The 22,402-nt window shown below is 36.7% G+C and overlaps 1 protein-coding gene across 32 annotated transcripts in view; it reads left to right on the forward strand.

Moving 5' to 3' along the window:
• Positions 1-22,402, forward strand: part of ERC1 (ELKS/RAB6-interacting/CAST family member 1) — a 518,863-nt gene that overhangs the window by 184,018 nt on the left and 312,443 nt on the right. For 13 of the 32 annotated variants that reach the window (XR_013522487.1, XR_013522495.1, XR_013522489.1 and 10 more), the window contains one exon: positions 8,226-8,237. The exons of the other annotated variants lie outside the window; for them this stretch is intronic. Coding sequence is in view for 6 of the 13 variants with exons in the window: in XM_078338382.1 (XP_078194508.1) it covers positions 8,226-8,237 (12 nt within the window). In the remaining 7 variants the exon portion in view is untranslated. The remainder of the gene's footprint in view (positions 1-8,225; positions 8,238-22,402) is intronic. 32 annotated transcript variants of the gene reach the window in all.

Raw genomic sequence — 22,402 nt, forward strand, 5'->3', positions numbered from 1 at the left:
AAAAATTTTTGAGACAGGGTTTCTCTCTGTCACCCAGGCTGTTGTGCAGTGGTGTGACTTGGCTCACTGCAAACTTAGTAGAAATGAGGTTTCACCCGTGTTGGCCAGGCTGGTCTCAAACTCCTGGCCTCAAGTGTTCTGCCCACCTTGGCCTCCCAAAGTGCTAGGGTTACAGGCATTAGCCAGTAACTAGCTTTTTGTTAGACAGATGTTTGAGGTTAAATGACTGGTCCTGTATTACATAAGTAGGTAGCGGAATCATGCCTAACAATTTCAGTGTATGTCTCTTCTTCCTGAAAAGAAATTCTTTTCAGGTATTCAGTTTTCATTAATGACCTCACCTCCTAGAAGAGAAGGATATAGACAGCTGGATGATTCAGAGTCTGTTCACTTGAGGATCTTAGTGAGGCCAAAGTCTTTTCCTACATGCTGGAATGCCCTCTTATAGGATAGGTACTGTGGAACTGACATGTGAGTTGTTTTGATGCTAGGGGTCAGTTTTTCTACACATGTAATGTTTAGTGCTCCTGTCAGTCTTGACTCAGTTAAAGGGATGCATCTGGCTCCGAGAGACTAAGACTTCATCAATACAGAAGCAATTGTCATTTCTTTTGTAAATGCAAGTATTGGCATTTTCTATAGCTTGTCTAATAGCTAGAAATTCCAGTGTTGAAATTTTAGTTCCTTAAGGTCTGGTTGAGTTCTACTGGAAGGTGTCATTTAACATACCGCAGAAACTGGTCATTGCAGTTAACATGTGCCCAGAATGTAGTAATATCAAAAAGAAAGGATTTGTTGAACTTTGGACTCTTATTTATTTAGTGACAGGGTCTCCGATTTATTTATTTATTTATATAATGATAGGGTCTCAATGTCATCCAGGCCGGAGTGCAGTAGCATTATCATGGCTCACTGCAGCCTTGACCTCCTGGGCTAAGGTGATCCTTTCACCTCACCCTCCTGGGTAGCTGAGACTGCAGGTGCATGCCCCTATGCCCAGCTAATTTTTTTATTTATTTTTTTGTAGAGATGGGTTTTTGCCATATAGCCTAGGCTGGTCTCAAACTCCTGGGCTCAAGCAGTCTACCTGCCTCAGCCTCCCAAAGTGCCAGGATTACAGAGGTGAGCCACTGCACCCAGCCCTGAACCTTGGACTGTTAAGTCTTGGGTCTTTCCATTTTTGAAGCCAGTATTAAATGATAATAGCTTGGGTGTTATTTGAGTAGAAGGTTAATAAGTAATTTTGGATCCTAAACATTAATACTAATATCAGGTCCTCCAACTCTAGTAGAGAGATACAGAATACAGAGGAAAAGTCAGGATATTGTACTGCTACAATTATTCTGAGAAAGACAGAACTAGAGATCAGTTTTGTTGGTCATACATACATAAAATTTCTAGGCCTACTCTTGTGAGTAGTTATGACGGAGGTAACTTTGTTTTTCTAGTTTGTGGTAGTTAATTTTATCTTCTTTGCTAACCGTCTTTTCTGTACATCATTGTATTAATTTGTTCTCATGTTGCTATAAAGACATACTTAAGACTGCATAATTTATAAAGAAAAGAGTTTTAATTGGCTCATGTTTCTGTGTGCTGTACAGGCTTCTGCTTCTGTAGTAGCCTCAGGAAACTTATAATCATGGCAGAAGGTGAAGGGGAAGCAGGCAAATTTTGCATGGCTTGCAGGAGAAAGCGAGCCAGCAAAGGGAGAGTGCTTTCAAACAACCAGATCCATGAGAACTCTATCACAAGACAGCACTAGGGGGATGATGCTAAACCGTTAGAAACCATCCCCATGATCCGGTCACTTCCCACCAAGCCCTACCTCCAACATTGAGCATCACAATTCAACATGAAATTTGGCGGGGGACACAGAGCCAAGCCATATCACGCATTTAGAACTATTAGCTCTTAGTTTTTACATCGCAAAAACTTTAATTTTGCGAAATACAAAAACAGCCTAGTCTGTATTTGTAGTATTGTTTTTAAGGGAGCTATATTTTAATTTATAAACAACTGGCTTTGTTTAAAAAATGTTATGACTGGGCATGGTGGCCTATAATTCCAGCACTTTGGGAGGCCGAGGTGGGCAGATCACCTGAGGTCAGGAGTTTTGAGACTAGCCTGGCCAACATGGCAAAATCCCTGTCTCTACTAAAAAATAGATTAAAAAAAAAATTAGCTGGAGGTTGTGGCAGGCGCCTGTAATCCCAGCTCCTTGGGAGACTGAGGCATGAGAATCCCTTGAACCCAGGAGGCAGAGGTTACAGTGAGCCGAGACTGCACCATTGCAGTCTAGCCTGGGCAACAAGAGTGAAACTCCATCTCAAAAAAAAAAAAAAAAAGTTATGTAATCTGTTCATAGGATTTGGGTTAATCTAATTGATATCTGTTTTTAATAAAGGGTGTTCTTAGTATGCTCAGAATTTAGACACAAGAGAGCCCCTGCATTAACTGTCTGAATTGTTAAAAGCGGTATCTTTTTTTTTGAGATGGAGTTTTGTTCTTGTTGCCCAGGTTGGAGTGCAGTGGCTCAATCTCAGCTCACCACAACCTCTACCCCCCAGGTTCAAGCAATTCTCCTACCTTAGCCTCCCAAGTAGCTGGGATTAAAGGCATACACCACCACATCTGGCTACTTTTATATTTTTAGTAAAGACGGGATTTCTCCACATTTGAACTCCCGACCTCAGGTGATCCTCCTGCCTCAGCCTCTCAAAGTACTGGGATTAAAGGTGTGAGTCACTGTGCCTGGCCAAAGCAGTAACTTTTAACTTTATTTTGGTAAGTGAGAGGTATCTTATATTTCTCTGGATCAAAAATCAATTAGTTGAGTGAACTGAGTTTGAACACAAAGAATGGGGTCATTTTCCTATTGTGACAGTAGTGATTTTTTGATCTGGGAGTGTTATTTACATGTGTGTATGTGTAAGAGAAAGAGAACTTTTTTGGTGGCATTGTGGAAAAGATCATTGCATATTGAGTTTTTAAATTTTCTTTTAAAGATATTATAGGTAGTTCCTAAAATTTTTTACAATGAAAATGGAGGTTTTTATTTTTCATAAATCTGCTAAAATGTGTTGGGAAACTTGAACTAGTTCATAGGATGATATTACCAATTTTTGCCTTGATAGCCTGAGAAGAATTTACTGTTTTCTTAGAAAATAGAAGTTGAATTTAGAAGATGAATGCTTTTTCTCACCTGCTTTATTTACTTTTTTTTTTCCTTTACTAAAATTTTTATTCCCTTTTTCTGTTTGTGGGAATCTGACCTGATTCAAGAAAACTTGAGTGACCTTCTTTCCGTAGTAATCTCTCTTTCCTTTACTTGTGCTTTTCCAGTAGTAACTATCACATTTTGTCCTGTGACTGTACATTATTGAGAGACCAATATATATATGTTAAAAAATAGAAGTAGCACTCTTTTCTCATTCTGCTATCTGATCATCTCTCATTTCCTTTTCTTGCCATCACCCACAATATTCACACCCTTTAGAAATTAAAAAGATAGATTCAGTATTCCCCCATACCTTGATATTATATTGAAAATATTATTTTTATATTTCTTTTATATGTACATAATATGTTTACACATACACATGTTTATGCATACATATATATTCACACAGGCTTTTCTTTTTATAAAATTATAAGTACATGTATATGCCTAAATATATATATATATATTTTTTGAGACGGAGTTTCGCTCTTGTTACCCAGACTGGAGTGCAATGGCACGATCTTGGCTCACCACAACCTCCGCCTCCTGGGTTCAGGCAATTCTCCTGCCTCAGCCTCCTGAGTAGCTGGGATTACAGGCACGCGCCACCATGCCCAGCTAATTTTTTGTATTTTTAGTAGAGACGGGGTTTCACCATGTTGACCAGGATGGTCTCGATCTCTTGACCTCGTGATCCACCCGTGTCGGCCTCCCAAAGTGCTGGGATTACAGGCGTGAGCCACCGCGCCCAGCCTGCCTAAAATATTTTTATACCATTTAATATAATTCAATCGAATTACTTTTAGATTTATAGATTAAACAGAAGTGTAGATAACTTTCCCTTTCCCCTTTTTGTCACAAGGAAATACCAGTTCTGACCTTGTTTTTGTATTTTAACATCTATGAAATTTGGATACACATACAAGTAATGGCATGGTGTAATCTGATTGGTATAACTTTTTTTTCTTTCTCAGTAATATAAGATACTTTTTACCATGATACATCTTCTATTGTTAGTGAATTGATGTTAAGGATGCATTCAAAGAGAGTGAATAAAATTGTTTTCTTGAACGTGGGAGTAGAAGAAAATAGTATTTCTAAATTAATATTGTTTTGTCATATATTCCATTTTAAATATACATGTAGTAACCAAATGATTGTATTTACTGTTATATATTGTAAATTAGATATTTGACTGATTTACCTGTATCCTGAGTTCGTTTATTTAGGTTGACCCAAGTGGTTTCTTTTGGACCATCTTATTGGAAAAATGGGCTTTATGGTATTTATGTTAGTATCAGATTGTATTCAGGCATCTATTGCATAGTATAACCTGAAAATGTAAACCTAGATATTTAGTCATTATTGTTGTAAATATTTTTCCTTAAATCTTGAATTAATACTCATTTGCTATGTCTTCAAATATCTACAATACAGAAATTAAGCCATATGCAAGTTTGACATAAACTGCTGTATAATTCATGAGGAAAGTGTCACCTTAGAGAAAAAATTCTTACTTTTAAATTTAGGGATATGCCTCTTCAGTCCATGAAGTAGAGTGTCAGAGAATATGCTCTTAATGTGATTAGAGTAGAAGAGAGATGACTGGGGCTGCTGTTGGTGGCTCAGAGTAATTATATAATGTGTGTTCTTGCTTGAGGGAGAATGGTGTATGTTTAAAAAATGAAAAAACTAAAAAGGAAAAGAAAGATGCCAGCATATTACAACTGAAGATGACTGGTTCTTTGGCTGATCCTGCTTGCTTCAGCTTGCTTTCTGGGGAAGCTGCTTGTTTCTTCTTCCTTTTTGATCAATATCATTGATTTCCTTTAAAAAGAGAGTAAGTTATAAAGCTTTATGTAGTCAGTTCTGTTAGGTTATCTTCCCAAAGTTTCTTGTGGGCACACAGCACCATGTAATTTGTTACTATGGTCTTACAGGAATCTGTGTTTAATGGCTACTGTAATGTTTTACCTAAAAGTATAAACATTAGGATTACATATAATTTGATGTGCAGATATTTTTCTCCTAAAGTTATTTCCCAGGAGTTATAGTTTGGCCAGATGTGGTTGCTCATGCCTGTGATCCTAGCACTTTGGGAGGCCAAGGTGGGTGAACTGCTTGAGCCCAGGAGTTCAAGACTAGCTTGGGCACATGGTGAAACCTCGTCTCTACAAAAAATTCAAAAATTAGCCAGGTGTGCTGCTGCATGCTTATCATCCCAGTTCTTTGGGAGGCTGAGGTGGGAGGATCACTTGAGTCTGGAAAATAGAGTTTGCAGTGAGTTGAGATCTTGCCACTGCAATCTAGCCTAGGTGACAGTTGAAACCCTGTCCTCCCCCCCAAAAAAGAGTTATAATTTGATGCTCAAGTGAAATATGATTTGTGAGTAATAAAATAGGTAAAAATTAAATTAATAATTAAAGTTGCTCTCTGGAAGGAACACATTCAGTTTTTTGCCATGGATTTACCCATGTGTTATATAAAAGCTTCCTTACAAAGCAGATTCAGTTAATGTCCAAGTTCATCTAAAATTATTTTGACTTCCTGTGTCATGACCAATAAAATTTAAAAAATCGTTGGGAGCAATCATTTAGATGGTTATATCTGCCTTTGAATATTGTCTGCATATTACATTGTGTTATAGATGCTAAAGATCCATGGAGTTTTATAGATTCCTAAGGAAGCATCATAAAACATATAAATTGTGCCCAGGTGAGATGTCAGCAGGCCTACATTCTTATTCTTTTTGAGACGTAGTCTTGCTCTGTCACCCAGGCTGGAGTTCTGTGGTACAATCTCTTCTCACTGCAACCTCCACCTTCCAGGTACAAGTGATTCTCCTGCCTTAGCCTCCTGAGTAGCTGGGACTACAGGCGTGCGCCACCATGCCCGGCTAATTTTTGTGTTTTTGGTAGAGATGGGGTTTCACTATGTTGGCTAGGCTGGTCTTGAATCCCGATGTCAGGTGATCTGTGCGCCTTGACCTCCCAAAATGCTGGAATTACAGGTGTGAGCCACAGTGCCCGGCTGCTACATTGGATTCTGGATCTGCCACTCACTATGTGATTGCGAGCAAGTCGTTTTGTTTCTGTTTTTCATCTCTTCATCTTATAACAAATCTTGTCCTTCTTACCTTTTTTTTATTCTCACAATAGCTTTTTAGAACCTTTGTTTTAAGTACTGAATTATACTTTTACAAGAAATAACTAAGTTGTAGAAAACAGAAAAGTGTACATGGAAATGGTGCTTGCATTCAAGAAATAAATATTTTGTTTCAGATTTTTTTTAAAGTAAAATTTAGACAATGAAGATAATCCAGATGGTACTGGTCATTAGAAGTCCTAGCTATTTGGAGGATTATACTAATTTCAGTGAAACTGATTACTTTTTAAAAAGCAGAAAACTGTTTTTTGTTGTAAAAGGCAATAATGAACTGTAAGGGATACATACTATGTAGGAATATTAAGGGATACATACTATGTAGGAATTTGCATCTCCTACTGCTTAGCAGCATTGGAAATGAATTGATGTAAACAGACCTGTGTATTCTTGTTCATTATTGCTTTTAGATTGTACCATAGGAGGATTTTGGAAGATTTGGAGGGAGAAATACTGGTTGTTATTAGGATAAAATTATGTTTCAACATTTGAGAAAATTATTTCAAGTTATTCCAAGTAAATTAGAGTTCTATAGTCTATAGAAGCTTTGTTTTCTGCTTTTGCTTTTGTTGATTAGCTTGGACCCTTTTAATGGAATGGGTTGGTTAAAGCATAGTCAGTTAAAAGGTGGGTGTCTATATAACCAAGTGTGGCTATTCCTCAAGGATCTAGAAATGGAAATTCCATTTGACCCAGCAATCCCATTACTGGGTATATACACAAAGGATTATAAATTGTTCTATTATAAAGACATGCACACATGTGTTCATTGTGGCACTAAACAATGAACCAACCCAAATGCCCATGAAGGATAGACTGGATAAAGAAAATGTGGCACATTTACACCATGGAATATACAGCCAGAAAAAAGCGTGAATCCATGTCCTTTTGAGGGACATGTATGAATCTGGAAACCATCATTCTCAGCAAACTGACACAAAAACAGAAAACCAAACACTGCATGTTCTCACTCCTAAGTGAGTGTTGAACAATGAGAACACACAACCGCAGGGAGGAGAACATCACACACTGGGGTCTGTTGGGGGTCTGGGGGACTAGGGGAGGGACAGTGGGAGCTGGGGAGATTGGGGAGGGATAACATTGGGAGAAATACCTGATACAGGTGATGAGGGAATGGAGACAGCAAACCACCATGGCGTGTATATACCTATGCAACAATCCTGCAAGATCTGTACATGTACCCCAGAACTTAAAGTACAATTAAAAAAAAAAAAGCAAAAATGATGACTGACAAGCTAAAGCCTATGATACTGCAGCAGAAAACTGCTCACAACCCATGCCAACAAGTGCTGGGAAGCTGCATCAGGCAATAGTCTTTCCTGCCACAGAAACACATAAAACCCTCTGAGCTGAAGCAGCCCTTTGCCTTGGTTATTAATATATTTCCTTATTATAGGTGCTTTAAATAAATCCTCAGTAGTTAAAAAAAAAAAAACTAAGTATACTAAAATTGTGCAGTTACTTAATGCCAGTTCTGACTACTCAAATGAGAATGATATGCCTAAAACTTTCTATTTTTCTTAGTGTTTAAGAAATTGTTTTTTTTCTCTCCCAGGAAATGGTAAATTTTAGACAATTTTTTTTCTTTAGAAACTTTCATTAAAGTACATTGGTGTAATCTAACAAGAAATTTGTTGAGAGTTGGAAATCTGAAATAACTTTTTTTAGTGACTGTGCAGAATTTGTGACTCCTTCTCTTGCCTAATCCTGCGTTTTATGTTTGCCTATGTCCATGAATAATATTATTTCTGAATGTTGTCCTTATTAATTCTTTCTAACTTTCTCTTTCACATTTTCTTCCTGGATTTGCTGTTTCCTTCAGTCTCACCTCAAGGTCAGTATGCTTGTATGAAAACAAAGATTATGTGATTGAGCATTGTTTGCGAACATTACCTTGAATTCTTATCGGGAACTGAACTTACTCCAGGAGAGAGATGTCTAGAAATCTAGGTGTGGCTACAAAATGTCAGGAGTATTGGGTTTACCAGAAGAGTAGGTTCAGATTTTTATCTTTGAAAGATAGTATGAGTGAGTATCAGAGATCAAGAGCCAGATGGCCAGGTTTTTTGACTGAGAGAGTAGAGATGAAAAGAGCAATCAAAGGAATGAGGAGTGGGGAAAATACTGTGTTAATTTAATTAAAAATTCAACAGAGACATTCTGGCTGTTAAGCAGGATAAAGCGTAGCAAGAATGATGGAGGGAAAGTCACAACTGTCTGTAGTTTTATAGAAGAAACTGATTTATTTACTGAGACTAACCTTCAGACACATACACTCCTACATCCTTTAAATTTTGGTTTCGTGTTGTGATTCTGCTGGGTGGTAGAACTAGTGATAACAAAAACAACCACCATTACTGCTACTTATATGTGCCAGAGGCACTGTAGTAGAACATATTTTGTTTCAGTTCATCTCAGCAACTATGCAGGGAGATTTATTATTTGCATTTTTTAGGTGAAAAAGCACAAGTGCACAGATTATTAAGTAATTTCTTCATTATTAAGTAAATAGTAAGAGAAGGGAGACAAAACAATCAGAAATCTGCATTTAAAAAGTTCTTTATTTTGCGTGAGTCATGGCAATACAAAGTGTGAGGATTTCTGATAGGATTCAGAAATGCACCTGTTAATATCAGATGTGTTTTACCTAGCAATTACCTAATAATAATAATGATGATAATATATATATTTTAATGTATTTGCTGTTTATAAAAGCACCTCTTTGACTCTCATAGCTAGCATATGGGTTACACTGGGATGTGTTAAAGAGTTAGCCCCCCAAAAAAGAAAATAAATTGAAAAAAATTTGTGCCCCCCCCATTTTGAGTAAGCTGTATTCTTAGTGTTTGTAATAAAAATAACAAATACTGCATTTAAAAAATGATTTTCCTATTTCTATTCTAAACATTTTCTTCACATACTGTAGTAAAATTGTATGGGTACCACTTAAGTAATTCCAATTATGGCAAAATCTGAAAGCAGTGGAGTTTTAGTAAAAAAAAATTTCTTGAAGTGTTTTGCCTTTTGTTTAGAGAATGTTCATCTCTAACTTAAGTTTCAAGCTGACTCATATTTTAGTGGGAAATAAGTTTATTTTCCAAGGAATACGAAATAAAATAGCTATTGTTTTTTCAGTGGCAAAGGTCATCTTAGTTGCAGTATGCAAAAAAGTCTCTCTTCATTCCAGATTATAATTTAGTGCAGTATTTTTTTTCTAGACAGAATCATTTTACCATTTTAATTATGATTTTGCCAAGTCCAGTTGAATAGGTCATCAAGAGAGTATAATTTATTACTGCTTTGATGTCCGATTGGGTGTTTGAGTGAGTTTGTTATATGACCTTGGGCAAGATACTTAGCCTTTCAGTGTTTATTTTAACTGCTTCTTTTGTGTTAGTGATGCTTAGCTGTAGTATTTGTATTTTAGTGTCCCCACTAAGCATTTCCATTTTGGATTGGTTTATTTTTGTTCCTCTCTTCCTCCCTTGTCTTCTTCCCCTGCTCTTCTCTGTCTTCCTTTGCATTCAGTACAGAGTAGTGAGATTTTTAGAGGGACTGAAGACTCACATTTTCTGTCTTCAGACATATACATCTTTTTATTTCCTGTTAATGACATCAGCACCAGAGAATGAATACAAAGAAATTATTCCATGTATAGATGAAAATGTATTATTTGATTCAGAATTCTTCTTTTGGTTAAGGGTCATTCAGAGGTGAGGGCTATAAATGTCGTCTCTTTATTCTTGTTAACATTTAGGTCTAAAATTGAGTTTAGTATTATTAGTATCTATGTTTCATATCAGTTACCATTGTAGACTTATTTTCAAAACAAATGTTTGGAATATGTGTGATACTTCCTACCAACTTCATTAACTCATTTATGCCGGAGATTGCACTTTTTTGTGCGTAAAAAATCAGATCTTTGCGATGACATTGAGCAGCAGGATATAAATAAGTCCCACAAGCTTAGCATTCCAATAATAGAACACTAGGCATAAATATGTTAAAACCAGAATCTTTATGTTGTTTAAAGTTAAAATACTTCAATACCTTGCTCAAAAAAAATCCCATTGTTATAGTTTCTTTTATATAGTTCGATGAAAACATTTTACATTGATTTCTAAAATCTAACTCAAATAGTTCTTTCTCTGCACACTTAAGAAAAATTTTTTACATTATTGCCTGAGTTTATTAAGAAAAGGCACTAGTCATTAAAACCTCATAAGATATGTCACTGACAAAAATAGATGTAATTGTATTTTTGAAAGGGTTAGTTTCTTATTTTTTTAACCAAAGCTTTCCAAACTTGATAGATCCTAGAAAGTTTCTGATCCCATAAGATCTATTTACAAGGAGTTTGACATATGGGCAACAGCTTTTAACCCAGGAGAATGATTTGTTGTTATTTGCATTTTTGGCTTCCACTTTTCATTCCTTTAGCTTTCTTAAGCAGCTTTATTGTTCAAGAGTGTATTTTCTTTTTTTTTTTATGGATTGGAGTTTTCAGTGGGATGGGAGAATCACAAGGAATCAGGTGTTCAGAGGAATGTATTGAGTAGAGGTGAGGAACTAGGATGTTGAAAAGTAAAAAAAGGAGAGAAGGAGAGGAAGAAAGAGGAAGAAAGGAAGAAAAAGGGAGAGAGAACAGGAATATTGCTTCATTCTAAAAATGGGTATTAATAATGGCCGATCAATATTTTGTGTATTTAAAATGGAGAACTCTATAAATATTTATTGAGTTTACTTGTTCCGGATCTGAGTTGAAGTCCTGGATATCCTTATTAATTTTCTGTCTCGTTGAGTCTAAATCTCGTTATGGGTCTTATGTATCTGGGTATTAAGATCTCTTATTGTTGCATTGATCCTTTTACCACTGTATCTTTGTTGCTTTGAAATCTATTTTATCAAATGTGAGAATTGCACCTCCTGCTTTTTGTTTATTTATTTATTTTGCTCTCCATTTGGTTGGTAAATTTTTCTCCAACCCTTTGTTTTGAGTCTTTGTGTATCTTTGGATATACCGTTAGGTTTTGGCTGTATCTTTTGATTGGGGGATTTAGTCGATTTAAATTTAGGGTTACGGCCATTTGATGTTAACTGGCTATTTTATCCATTCGTTGATGTAAATTCTTCTTTATGTTGATGCTCTTTACTTTTTGGTATATTTTTAGAAAGGCTTACACTGGTTGTTCCTTTCTATGTATCATGCTTCTTTCAGAAGTTCTTGTAAAGCAGGCCTGGTGGTAATAAAATCTCTGAGTACTTGCTTGTTCATAAAAGATTTTATTTTTCCTTCAATTGTGAAGCTTAGTTTGGCAGGATATGAGATTCTAGGCTGAAAGTTCTGTTCTTTAAGTATGTTGAATATTGGCCCCCACTCTCTTCTGGCTTGTAGGGTTTCCGCTGAGAGATCTGCTGTAAGTCTAATAGGCTTCCCTTTGTGGGCAACCTGACCTTTCTCTCTAGCTGCCCTTAGTATTTTCTCCTTCATTTTGATCCTGGTGAATCTAACAATTATGTGCCTTGGGGTTGCTCTTCTTGAGGAATATCTTTGTGGTGTTCTCTGTATTACCTGGGGTTGAATAGTGTCCTGCTTTGCTAGATTGGGAAAATTTTCCTGGATAATATCCTGAAAAGTATTTTCCAGCTTGGATTCATTCTCTCCATCACATTCAGGTACACCAATCAAACGTAGATTGGGTCTTTTCACATAGTCCCATATTTCTTGGAGACTTTGCTCATTCCTTTTCATCCTTTTTTCTCTATTCTTGTCTTGTCGTTTTATTTCATTAAGTTGGTCTTCGACCTCTGATATCCTTTCTTCTGCTTGATCCATTCTGCTATTTAAACTTGTGCATATTTCACTAAGTTCTCGTGTTGTATTTTTCAACTCCTTTAGTTCATTTATATTCCTCTCTATATTGTCTATTCTTTTCAGCATTTCGTCAAACCTTTTTTCAAAGTTCTTAGTTTCTTTACATTGGGTTAAAACAAGTTCTTTTAATTCCCAGAATTTTCTTATCATCCACCTTCTGAAGCCTACTTCACATAATGGAACACAGTCCTTTTCCATCAGGGCTTGTTCCGTTGCTGATGAGGAACTGCAATCCCCTGTAGAGAGAGAGGGGTTCTGATTTTGGGTATGCTCGGCCTTCTTAGGCTGTTTTTTTCCCTTTATTATAAATTTATCCATCTGTCGTCTTTACAATTACCGCCTTTCTAATTAGGTTTCTGAGTCGACGTCCAATTTATTGATTCCCAGTACTCGGATTCAAGCAACCCACTGCACCGGCCAAAATAGCAGCAATAAGACTAATGGTGCTCTTCTGCCTGGGAATCTCTGGTCTGGCTTCCTTCTTGAGTCCGCAACAAGTGGCTCTGCCTTCCCGGAGCTCCAAACACCAGTCAGTAAGGGAACCAGTCCCGTTTACTCTGCATGAAGAGCTGCCGCTCCAAGGAGCCGGCAAAATGGCTGCGCCGGCCACAAGAGTTGCGCTGGCAACCCGTGGGGCTCCTCCACTAGAAAACTGCTGGTCCGTGAGTGACGAAAATTCGTCTGAAAGTGTGGCGTCCTCTCGTTCTCTGAGCTTTCACTGGGAGCTACAATCCTGAGCTGTTAGTGATCAGCCATCTTGGATCTCGCCCGTGAGAGTGTAAAGAGTGTATTTTCTTATTTTCCTTTCAAAATAGTGCCTAATGTTTTTGTAATAGTCAACACAAGCAAATGTAGCTGTCTTCTCTGTTAAATAACATCTGCTAATGTAGTCATGTACTCTTTTGAATAATTAATTGGTAGAAAAAAATATGTGAGTACAGACTTGTGCTGATTTTCCTAACTCTTCTACTGAAAATGATAGATTTATACTCTCATGCATTGATAAATGCAAATGTTTTTCTAGATAGCAATTGTAAATCACCACAGTTGTAGATCACCACAAATTCTGTAAATGAGCTGAAGATGGCAAATTCAAAAGAAAGAATAATTTTAAAATTAGCCAAAATTTGAGTTTTTATAGAGTTGCCATATTTAGCAAATAAAAATATGGATGGCTTAGTTAAATTTTGTATAAACCACAAATAATCTTCTAGTTTGTCTTATAATAAATATTGGACCATACTTACTCTACTCCCTCATCTCAATAAAATCACAATAACACATCTAATTTCTTTCTTTCTTTTTTTTTTTTGAGACAGAGTCTTGCTCTTTGACCAGGTTGGAGTGTAGTGGCACAGTCTTGGCTCACTGCAACCTCTGTCTCCTGGGTTCAGGCAATTCCCCTGCCTCAGCCTCTTGTGTAGCTAGGACTACAGGTGCGTGCCACCAAGCCCAGCTGATTTTTTGCATTTTAGTAGAGACGGTGTTTTACCATGGCCAGGATGGTCTCGATCTCCTGACCTCATGATCTGCCCACCTCAGCCTCCCAAAGTGCTGGGATTATTGGCATGAGCCACTGTCCCTGGCCTAACATGTCTAATTTCTAATTACAGTTTGACACTATTAAAAATGCTGTCACATTCTTTATCTCACTTTAACTCATAACAACTATATGAATTGGATGACATTTTCCCATTTCACAAATCAGAAAATTGAGTTTAGAGGGATTAGAGGATTTACTTAGGGTCATAGCTACTAAGTGGCAGAATCTAGGGTACAAATCTAGTTTGTCTGATTTCAAGTTAACCACACACTTTCCTTTCCTCTAGATCAAACTTGTCCAACCCATGGCCCACAGCCCAGGTCAGCTTTGAATTTGGCCCAACACAAATGTGTAAACTTTCTTAAAATATTATGAGCTCTTTTTGCATTTTTTTTTTAAGCTCATCAACTATTATTAGCGGTAATGTATTTTGTGTGTGGCCCACAACAATTCTTACTTTTCCAATGTGGTCCAGGGAAGGCAAAATGTTAGATACCCCTGCTCTATATCTTGTTCTGTTACGTCTTTGTGAAGTCTAGAGGTGACATGTAGGTTATAATATCTTCTTAAATTTATGGTTTTTAGGTCTTTGGGGCATGGGGGTGGAGGGTTGGATTACTTGTATTATTTGGTTTGCACAGTATCCAAAGAACCAGAATGTGTTGTCTTAGAGTGGAAACTGTATGCAGCTCTGTCTTTTACTTGGTAACTGTTGGCAACTGGTGTTCCAGTTGTGTCTTCTTTTGTTTATTGTATACTAAAGCTATCTTGTATAGGAAATTGATTAATTCTGAACAAAATAATGATATTGCAATCAGCAATTAAACTGGGTTTTTGTTTCGTTTTGTTTTGTTTTTTTTGAGACAGAGTCTTGCTCCTGTTGCCCAGGCTGGAGCGCAGTCGCACCATCTTGGCTCACTGCAACCTCGGCCTCCCAGGTTCAAGTGATTCTCCTGCCTCAGCCTCCTGATTAGCTGGAATTAGAGGCATGCACCAGCATGCCTGTCTAATTTTTGTATTTTTAGTAGAGGTGGGGTTTCATCATGTTGGCCAGGCTGGTCTTGAACTCCGACCTCGTATGATCCACCTACCTCGGCCTCCCAAAGTGCTGGGATTACAGGTGTAATAAACTTTTTAAAGCAGTCTCATGATGGGCTTATTTTCAGGGGGGTTGTTGGTATGTATTGTTCGCTATGATTATCAATACATTTGGAATTCACACAGTTAAACAAACTGTGGTTTCATGTAGGAATGTTTTGGATTTCTTTGTAACATGTTTGTCTTTTTGCTCTAATTCTTAGGTGAGAATGGCTAGTCTGTCACCATTTATAGGCTGTAGTATTAGATGTTCCTATAGTATTGACTAGTTTATTTGTGTTGTCCTATTTATCAGCATTTTCAGCCTTGCTCAAGAAATGTTCTGTAATACAACTTGCATTTTAGATATTGGGTAACTTGATTATTTTATATGAGATCCTTTAGAACAGTGCTTCTCAAATTTAAGTGTCATACAAATTGAATAGGAGCTTATTAAAATGCAGTTCTTATTTGATGGATTTGGTTGGACCCTGAATTTTTCTGCATTTTAAAATGTCCCAGTTGGTACTGATACTGTTGGTCTGTTGAGTATGTGTGGACTTTAGCGAGTTAATGTATTTGAAATAGATATTCCTCCTTTTTAAAAAAATTCACAAATATTTAACAATATTCCTATTGATTTATTTATACAAATTTATATTTGAACTTGTTATAAAAATTGATTCTTCCTTGGTTTTAGGATATCAAGGTGACCCTTTGCCGCTGTTAAAGGACGTCTGAAGTTTTCTATTGGCATGGGTACAAGAGTCAAGTTAAAATTTCAGGATGTTAGAGCAAAAGCACTGTTTTCATTAGCACCTGTTGCCTTGTTACTTAAATGTATAAAAGCATGTTGAACAGTGTAACAAAGTGACAAGAAATTTAGAGTGAGGCAACTGGAGAAGAGAGTCACAAACTTCAGAACTACTGAATTGGCTTCTTGGGTATGGCTTATGCTTTCACAGAAACCTTCCTTCCAACCTCCAGTTTCTGTTATCCACGTATGTCGGTTTAAGGTCCCAGAATTTGTGATTGTACTTTGGGAGAAACAGATGAGGAGATCAGTGATCTCGACAGGCAGCTAGCAGATCTATAAGTGATTTGGTTTAGTTGTGTACACATTGGGATTGCTCTCTGTTTAAGACAGTCTTTTTAAGCTGAAGCGTATATCCACTGTTGGCATTTTCTTTGTTGGTGAAGTTGTATTCTTTTGTTTTAACCTTCCAGCTCTTGTCTGGGTTGTTTGACCATGATAGCAAAGATCGCAAAACTAGTTCTTTTTGCAAGCAGATCTCATCTTTAAGGTATAATGTAATGGGATTCAGAAACTTGACTTCTGTCATAGGCAGGAGGGAAATATATGTTTAAATTTTTCTTCACTCCGTTTTTCTTCATTATTATGTGTTTTTTTTTTCTTTTTTTCCTGGTGTGTTTGGGATATTTGCTCTCAACGGCTACAAAAGACAGTTTTAAGATTCTTTAGCTAGCTGTTTGGCCTAGATATTACAAATTTCAATGTTACTATACGTTTCTGAATTCGAAAATCGCTTAAGTATGTTACACAACTATTATGAAAGTTTAGTGAAAAATAATCCCCTTCAAATATCTTTTAAATCGAGATTTTTTTTTTTTTTTAGGTGGAATTTTGCTCTTGTTGCCCAGGCAACATATAATGGCATGATCTCGGCTTACCACAACCTCTACCTCCCAGGCTCAAGTGATCCTCCTGTCTTAGTAGCTGGGATTACAGGCGTGTGCCACCACACCCAGCTAATTTTGTATTTTTATAGTAGAAATGGAGTTTTTCCATGTTGGTTGGGTTCGAACTCCCGACTTCAGGTTATCTGCCCGCCTCAGCCTCCCAAAGTGCTGGAATTACAGGTGTGAGCCACCGCACCTGGCCTAAACTGAGATGTTGAAAGTTCTTTACAGATGACTTTCCAAGAAACATACAAGGAATAATTGGCTTGGGGAAGTGATTCTTAATGATATAGCTTGGATATAGTCAGAACTTTTGTTTGTTTGTTTTGAGTTGGTGTTTCGCTCTTGTCACCCAGGCTGGAGTGCAATGTTGTGATCTCAGCTGACTGCAACCTCTGCCTCCTGCGTTCAAGCTATTCTCCTACCTTAGCCTCCTGAGTAGGTGGGATTACAAGCACCTGCCACCATGCCCAGCTAATTTTTATTTTTTGCATTTTTAGTAGAGACAGGGTTTCATCATATTGGCCAGGCTGGTCTTGAACTCCTGACCTCAGGTGATCCACCTGATTTAGCCTCCCAAAGTGCTGGGATTACAGGTGGGCCACCATACCCGGCCATAATCAGAACTTTTATAGAATGTGTTGTGAGAGGAAAACTTGCCACAGGCTATCTTTACCTTATTTAAAGGAGGTCAACTAAATATAAACCATAGTAGCTTGCTTATTGTCATTATTAGTTTATTGATGCAACAGTAGAGTAATTTGATCTTTTCTGCATTACTGCAAAAGCTATCTAATGCCTCCTCCTGTCCACTCTCATTATGTTTCCCTTCAGCTTGTTTCAAATTTGGGAAATCTTATTATATCATTTCTTAAATACTTTGATAAGCTACAGGTTCCTTGCTTAACATATAATTATTTGGTTTTGCTTACTTTTAGCTTCCTTTTTCTCTCTCCTCCAACTTTAATTAAGCTATAGTCATTCCGAACCATGAGGTTTTCCCCAACATAACATATTCTCCTTTCCTTAGGTTTTTGTTCATAGTGTTCTTTCTGCCTAGTTCTGGATCACCTGCCTAGTAACTTGGACTAATCCCTTAGGAAAGTTCAGATATTGTTTTTCCAGAAATCCTTTCCTGATCTTCACCAGCACCCCCACCTCCAGACTGGGTTAGGTCTCTTTCCTGTCCACTTTAATAGCACTTATTATATACTGTATTTCCTTAGCTGCCTGGGAGGTATTTGAGAACAAGAATTATTTTTATTCATGAAATTGTTGCAGGACTTTTCCTTAGTTCAGCTGAAGACAGGGGACCTTGTCACATGGCCACAAAAACTTAGGCTTGCAGATGATTGGAAGGGTGAGTAGGGCAGGGTTTTATTGGGTGAAAAGGAAAAGTGGGAAACAGGGACTCTCCACAGGCCAGAGACCTTGCTAGAGTGCTTCCCGTCTTGCAGATTGAATCCCAGGTTACACCCATGAAAAGGAGGGGCTAAGCTCCTCCCTGCTGCACAAGGTACAAATTTCTGTTGCTTCACCCCAGTGTGCACTCCTTCCAATGTGCTGCTGGCTGGAGTTTCTCTGGGGACTCCTTCCTACCTGGACCTCTCAAAATTATATCCTCAGTGTTTGATATATAATAGTAGTATTTAATGAAATATTTGTCTATTTAATATGTAAAAAACTCAGCAAGCTGTCAAAGCTTAGATAAGTGTAGATCCTCTTATATCCCAGAGGCTGTATTCTCCTGGGCAATGCCTAAAGCATATTTTTTGGTTGTCTAGTAGTCCTGATTCTGCCCTTTGGTACGGTTAGTCTTCTTTACCTGTAACCTAGCATTTAGTCTAGTTTTCTAACTTACAGATAGTTTTTTTCTAAATGTAAAATTATTTCCTGACTCTTTCTGCCTAAATCATTTGGCTTCCATTTTGACTGTTCACATAAAAAGGAGAAAAAAAAAAACATAGTATCTTACATTAATTTAGTACCTAGTAGCTTATGGCGTATTTTCACATTCACCATCTAATGTGAGTGAAGAGATGAATTCCATGGAAGAACTAAAGACTCATCCTGTTATTACTCATCATTTCAAGTGGAAAGAAAGTGGTAGCTTTTAAAAGGAAAAGTGCATAGAAATACTGTTTTAGATTCAAAGATCGCTTTCAGAGGAGTTGTGTTTTAAGGCCAGGTGCAGTCGCTGATGCCTGTAATCCCAGCACTTTGGGAGGTTGAGGTGGGCAGATCACTCAAGCTCAGGAGTTTGAGACCAGCAGGGCCAATATGGTGAAACCCCATCTTTACTAAAAATAGAGAAACTACCTGGGTGTGGTGGCGGGCACCTGTGGTCCTAGCTACTCAGGAGGCTGAGGCAGGAGAATCGCTTGAACCCAGGAGGTAGTGGGTTGCAATGAGCTGAGATTGTTGCCACTGCTCTCTACCCTCAGTGACACAGCAAGACTCTATCTCAAAAAAAAAAAAGGTAGCTAGGCATGATGATGCATGCCTGTAATCCCAGCTACTCAGGAGGCTAAGGCAAAGAATCACTTGAACATTTGAACCCAGGAGGCAGAGGTTGCAGTGAGCCAAGATTCTACCACTGACCACTGCATGCCAGCCTGCATGACAGAGTAAGACTTCATCTCCAAAAAAAAATAAAAAAAGTTGAGTTTAAAAAAAAATGCAATGAATCCATATGAGAATGTCAGGGGAATTACATCATTAGATATGCTTTGCTTTTGGAAAGAAAAAAGACACTAAAAGATGAAATTTCTTAAGGACAGAGGAATGTATGTAGTTAACCATGGTAATAGAATCCTGGTAAAGGTAACAACTCTGTAGAGCAGTGGGTTTCTTCCTTCTGATATATATACTATGTATGCCATCTTCATTTAGTATTTGGTGTCAGAGATTTCCCAGATAAACAATGTTTGCTCATAATTATAATAGTAGAGAGGTTTAAAGTATTATAGCTACACTCAGATAGACCTGAGTTTGAGTACTAGTTCTAGGATGTTTACAAATGATTTTGGGTAATGATTAAATTTTATTGAAGGTTTGCTCTTTTCATTTTTAATGTGAGTTAATAAAACCTTATGAGAACATTTTGAATGAGATGATAAATATGCTGTGATAAACATTAAGGTGCTTGGTATATAATAAATATTTATAAGAGTTATTATAGTATTTAGCATAGACTGGAGTTAGATATATAACATTGAATAATATCCTCCTTTCTTCCACTCCCCCCTTCCCTGCCTCCCCTCAAAGAAGGAAGAAGAAGCATATTCCATGATTATTTAGATCTTAAATGTATGGGCAACTTTAGATATTTAAATTTATATATTAACATATAAAACATAAATATGTATATGTGTGTATATACACACATCTTATATGTATACACACATACATATGTTTGGGGTGGGGAGAGAAAAAGGATATGTTAGTACCCTCTTGCAGTGTGCCAAATCTTATACTAAGCATTTTTCATGTATTATTTCATTTACTTCTCACAACTCTATAAGAGATAGGCATTATTCCCATGTAATAAATTAAAAAGATAAAACTCTGAAGCTTAGAGAGACTAAAGATCATATAGATAATGGATAGTGAATCAGTATTTAACCTTGAGCTCTTTAACCTTTAAAACTTTTACTTTTAACCTCTCTACCATTGTATTCCTGTTAGGGGTCCTCACTTCCCTTGGGAGAGATTTACCAGTTACCATGTATGTAAATTTTATGATTCTGTATTTTCATTTCAATCACAATAAGAAAAGGTTTATTTACATATTCTGGATCACCTGGCTGAATATCTCAAAATGAAATACCCTATGTAGTTTCATTTATATTTATGGATATCATCTCATTGTCTTCAGGTATTACCATTGTAGCTGTCATGAGCCAATGAGAAAAGAACAGTGGTAGGCATAATCCATACTGTTGCTTTTTAACCAAGCAGAGTTCAAATGATGTCATAATGTACTATAACAAGCAAACATTTTTAAAAAGTAATTTGACCAAGAAAATTTCTGAGACAGTTGGATCATCTTATGGCTCAAAACAAAACAACTTGGACCATAGTAGTAAGTACCGTAAGTGCACTGTGAGCAGCAGTTTAACAGCATATTCAATTAATATTGGGACTTTTAATTTTGTCTTTTCATTTGAATTGTATTTAATTTGGGAACTCTAGTTATAATATTTGCATTTTTTTTACAGTATTACTGTTTATCAATAGTGGATCTAAAAATATTTTCTTTTACAGTTATACTAAATTATACTGCAATCTAGATACAGACCCGTTAATTTATGAAGATGAAGGAATTTATTCTGTTTGGGGAATGCTGGAAAGCTTTGCCAAAATACTGCTATTTATGCTTCTTCTGGCAGAATGAGTGCATATATGCTGGGTAAAGACAGGGTAAGGGAAAGGTCAAGGACACTAAGACATCTGAACAGGAAAAAAAACAAAAGAATCTATTCCTCATGCTTACTGCATGAGGGAATATTAAACATATAGGTGGTTGTTAAAGACCTTTAGTGCTAATTAAGGGAATTTGGATTTTATTACATAGTTTAAATCCAAAAAAAGCAAAAAGTATGGGAGTATAAACACCTATTATAATTCAATTGTGTGCATGTGGAATCTTTGTAAATTTAATCATGTTTTACATAAAATCAGAATTTTATTGGTTAAAGACTATTTGGAAATGAAATGTAAATATTTTGTATGAAAATAAATTGTCCCCAAACTTTCAGATTTATTAGTTACATTTTTTTGGCCTCTCTCTTCCTCCTCCTTCTGTTCATCCCTTTTTCCTTCTTTTCCTCTAGGTTCATCCTTTAATAATGAAATCAGAAACTTGCAACTTTATTCTTTTCTCCCATCTCACTTGGATACTTTAGCAATTAATAGTCCTTTATCCAACTGATTTAATGATTTTCATTGTATTTTAACCAACATTTATGGAGAAAACTACTTACGAGATTTTCTGATCACTAATACTGATTTGCACAGAAAAAAAGTTACTATTATTTACTTAATAGATCTCTTTTATTAATGATTTTATTTATGCCTTGATCTCCCAGTTAGCCTCCAGTTGTTACCTCTGTTTATTATGCATGTTACAGTGAAATGTCCGAGTTAAATCAGTTTTTAATGAGCCCTGTGAAATCACCAATTGGAGAAATATGGATGGTGTCACTATTCCTGCATATACATTGTCATACGCTACTCGTGCAGTATAATTAAACTGTAGCATTCACAGCTTTCATCATTGACATAGCCTTGTGGGGGAAAGTAAATGGAATGATATCTAAAAAACACTTTTCAGATGGGGAGAGTGAAACAAGATAACAGGAAAATAAGAGGCCATATTGTCTGTTCAGATTAGTACATTACTTTTCCTAAGTCGTGGGGCTAGCAACCACTATAAATCTGACTTCTTCCAAGAAGGTTGAATCCCCGGTTGATCTTTCGAGGCCTGAGGCATATAAACAAAAAACATGAAAGGGAGATGAAAATTAAATGAAGGAGGAGTGTTGAAGAATAATAATAAAATTAAGAGAGAAAATAATAGAGGTAGAGGAAGAGGTTATATACACTTACACTTACTTCTTTAACTATGAACATTTTACTCAGAAGTCTAAGGTTGCATGTCCTGTTTTATACGGTGATAAAAATTATGATAATGCTTAACATAAATGGATGCTTTCCTCCATAAAAGTGCTTGATGCTTTCCTCTGTCATTATGAATTAATCAGTGAGAAATCTAGAAGTGAGCAATGTAAAAGTGTTCCCT

Source organism: Callithrix jacchus, chromosome 9 (assembly GCF_049354715.1).
Source record: "Callithrix jacchus isolate 240 chromosome 9, calJac240_pri, whole genome shotgun sequence".
NCBI lineage: Eukaryota > Metazoa > Chordata > Mammalia > Primates > Cebidae > Callithrix > Callithrix jacchus.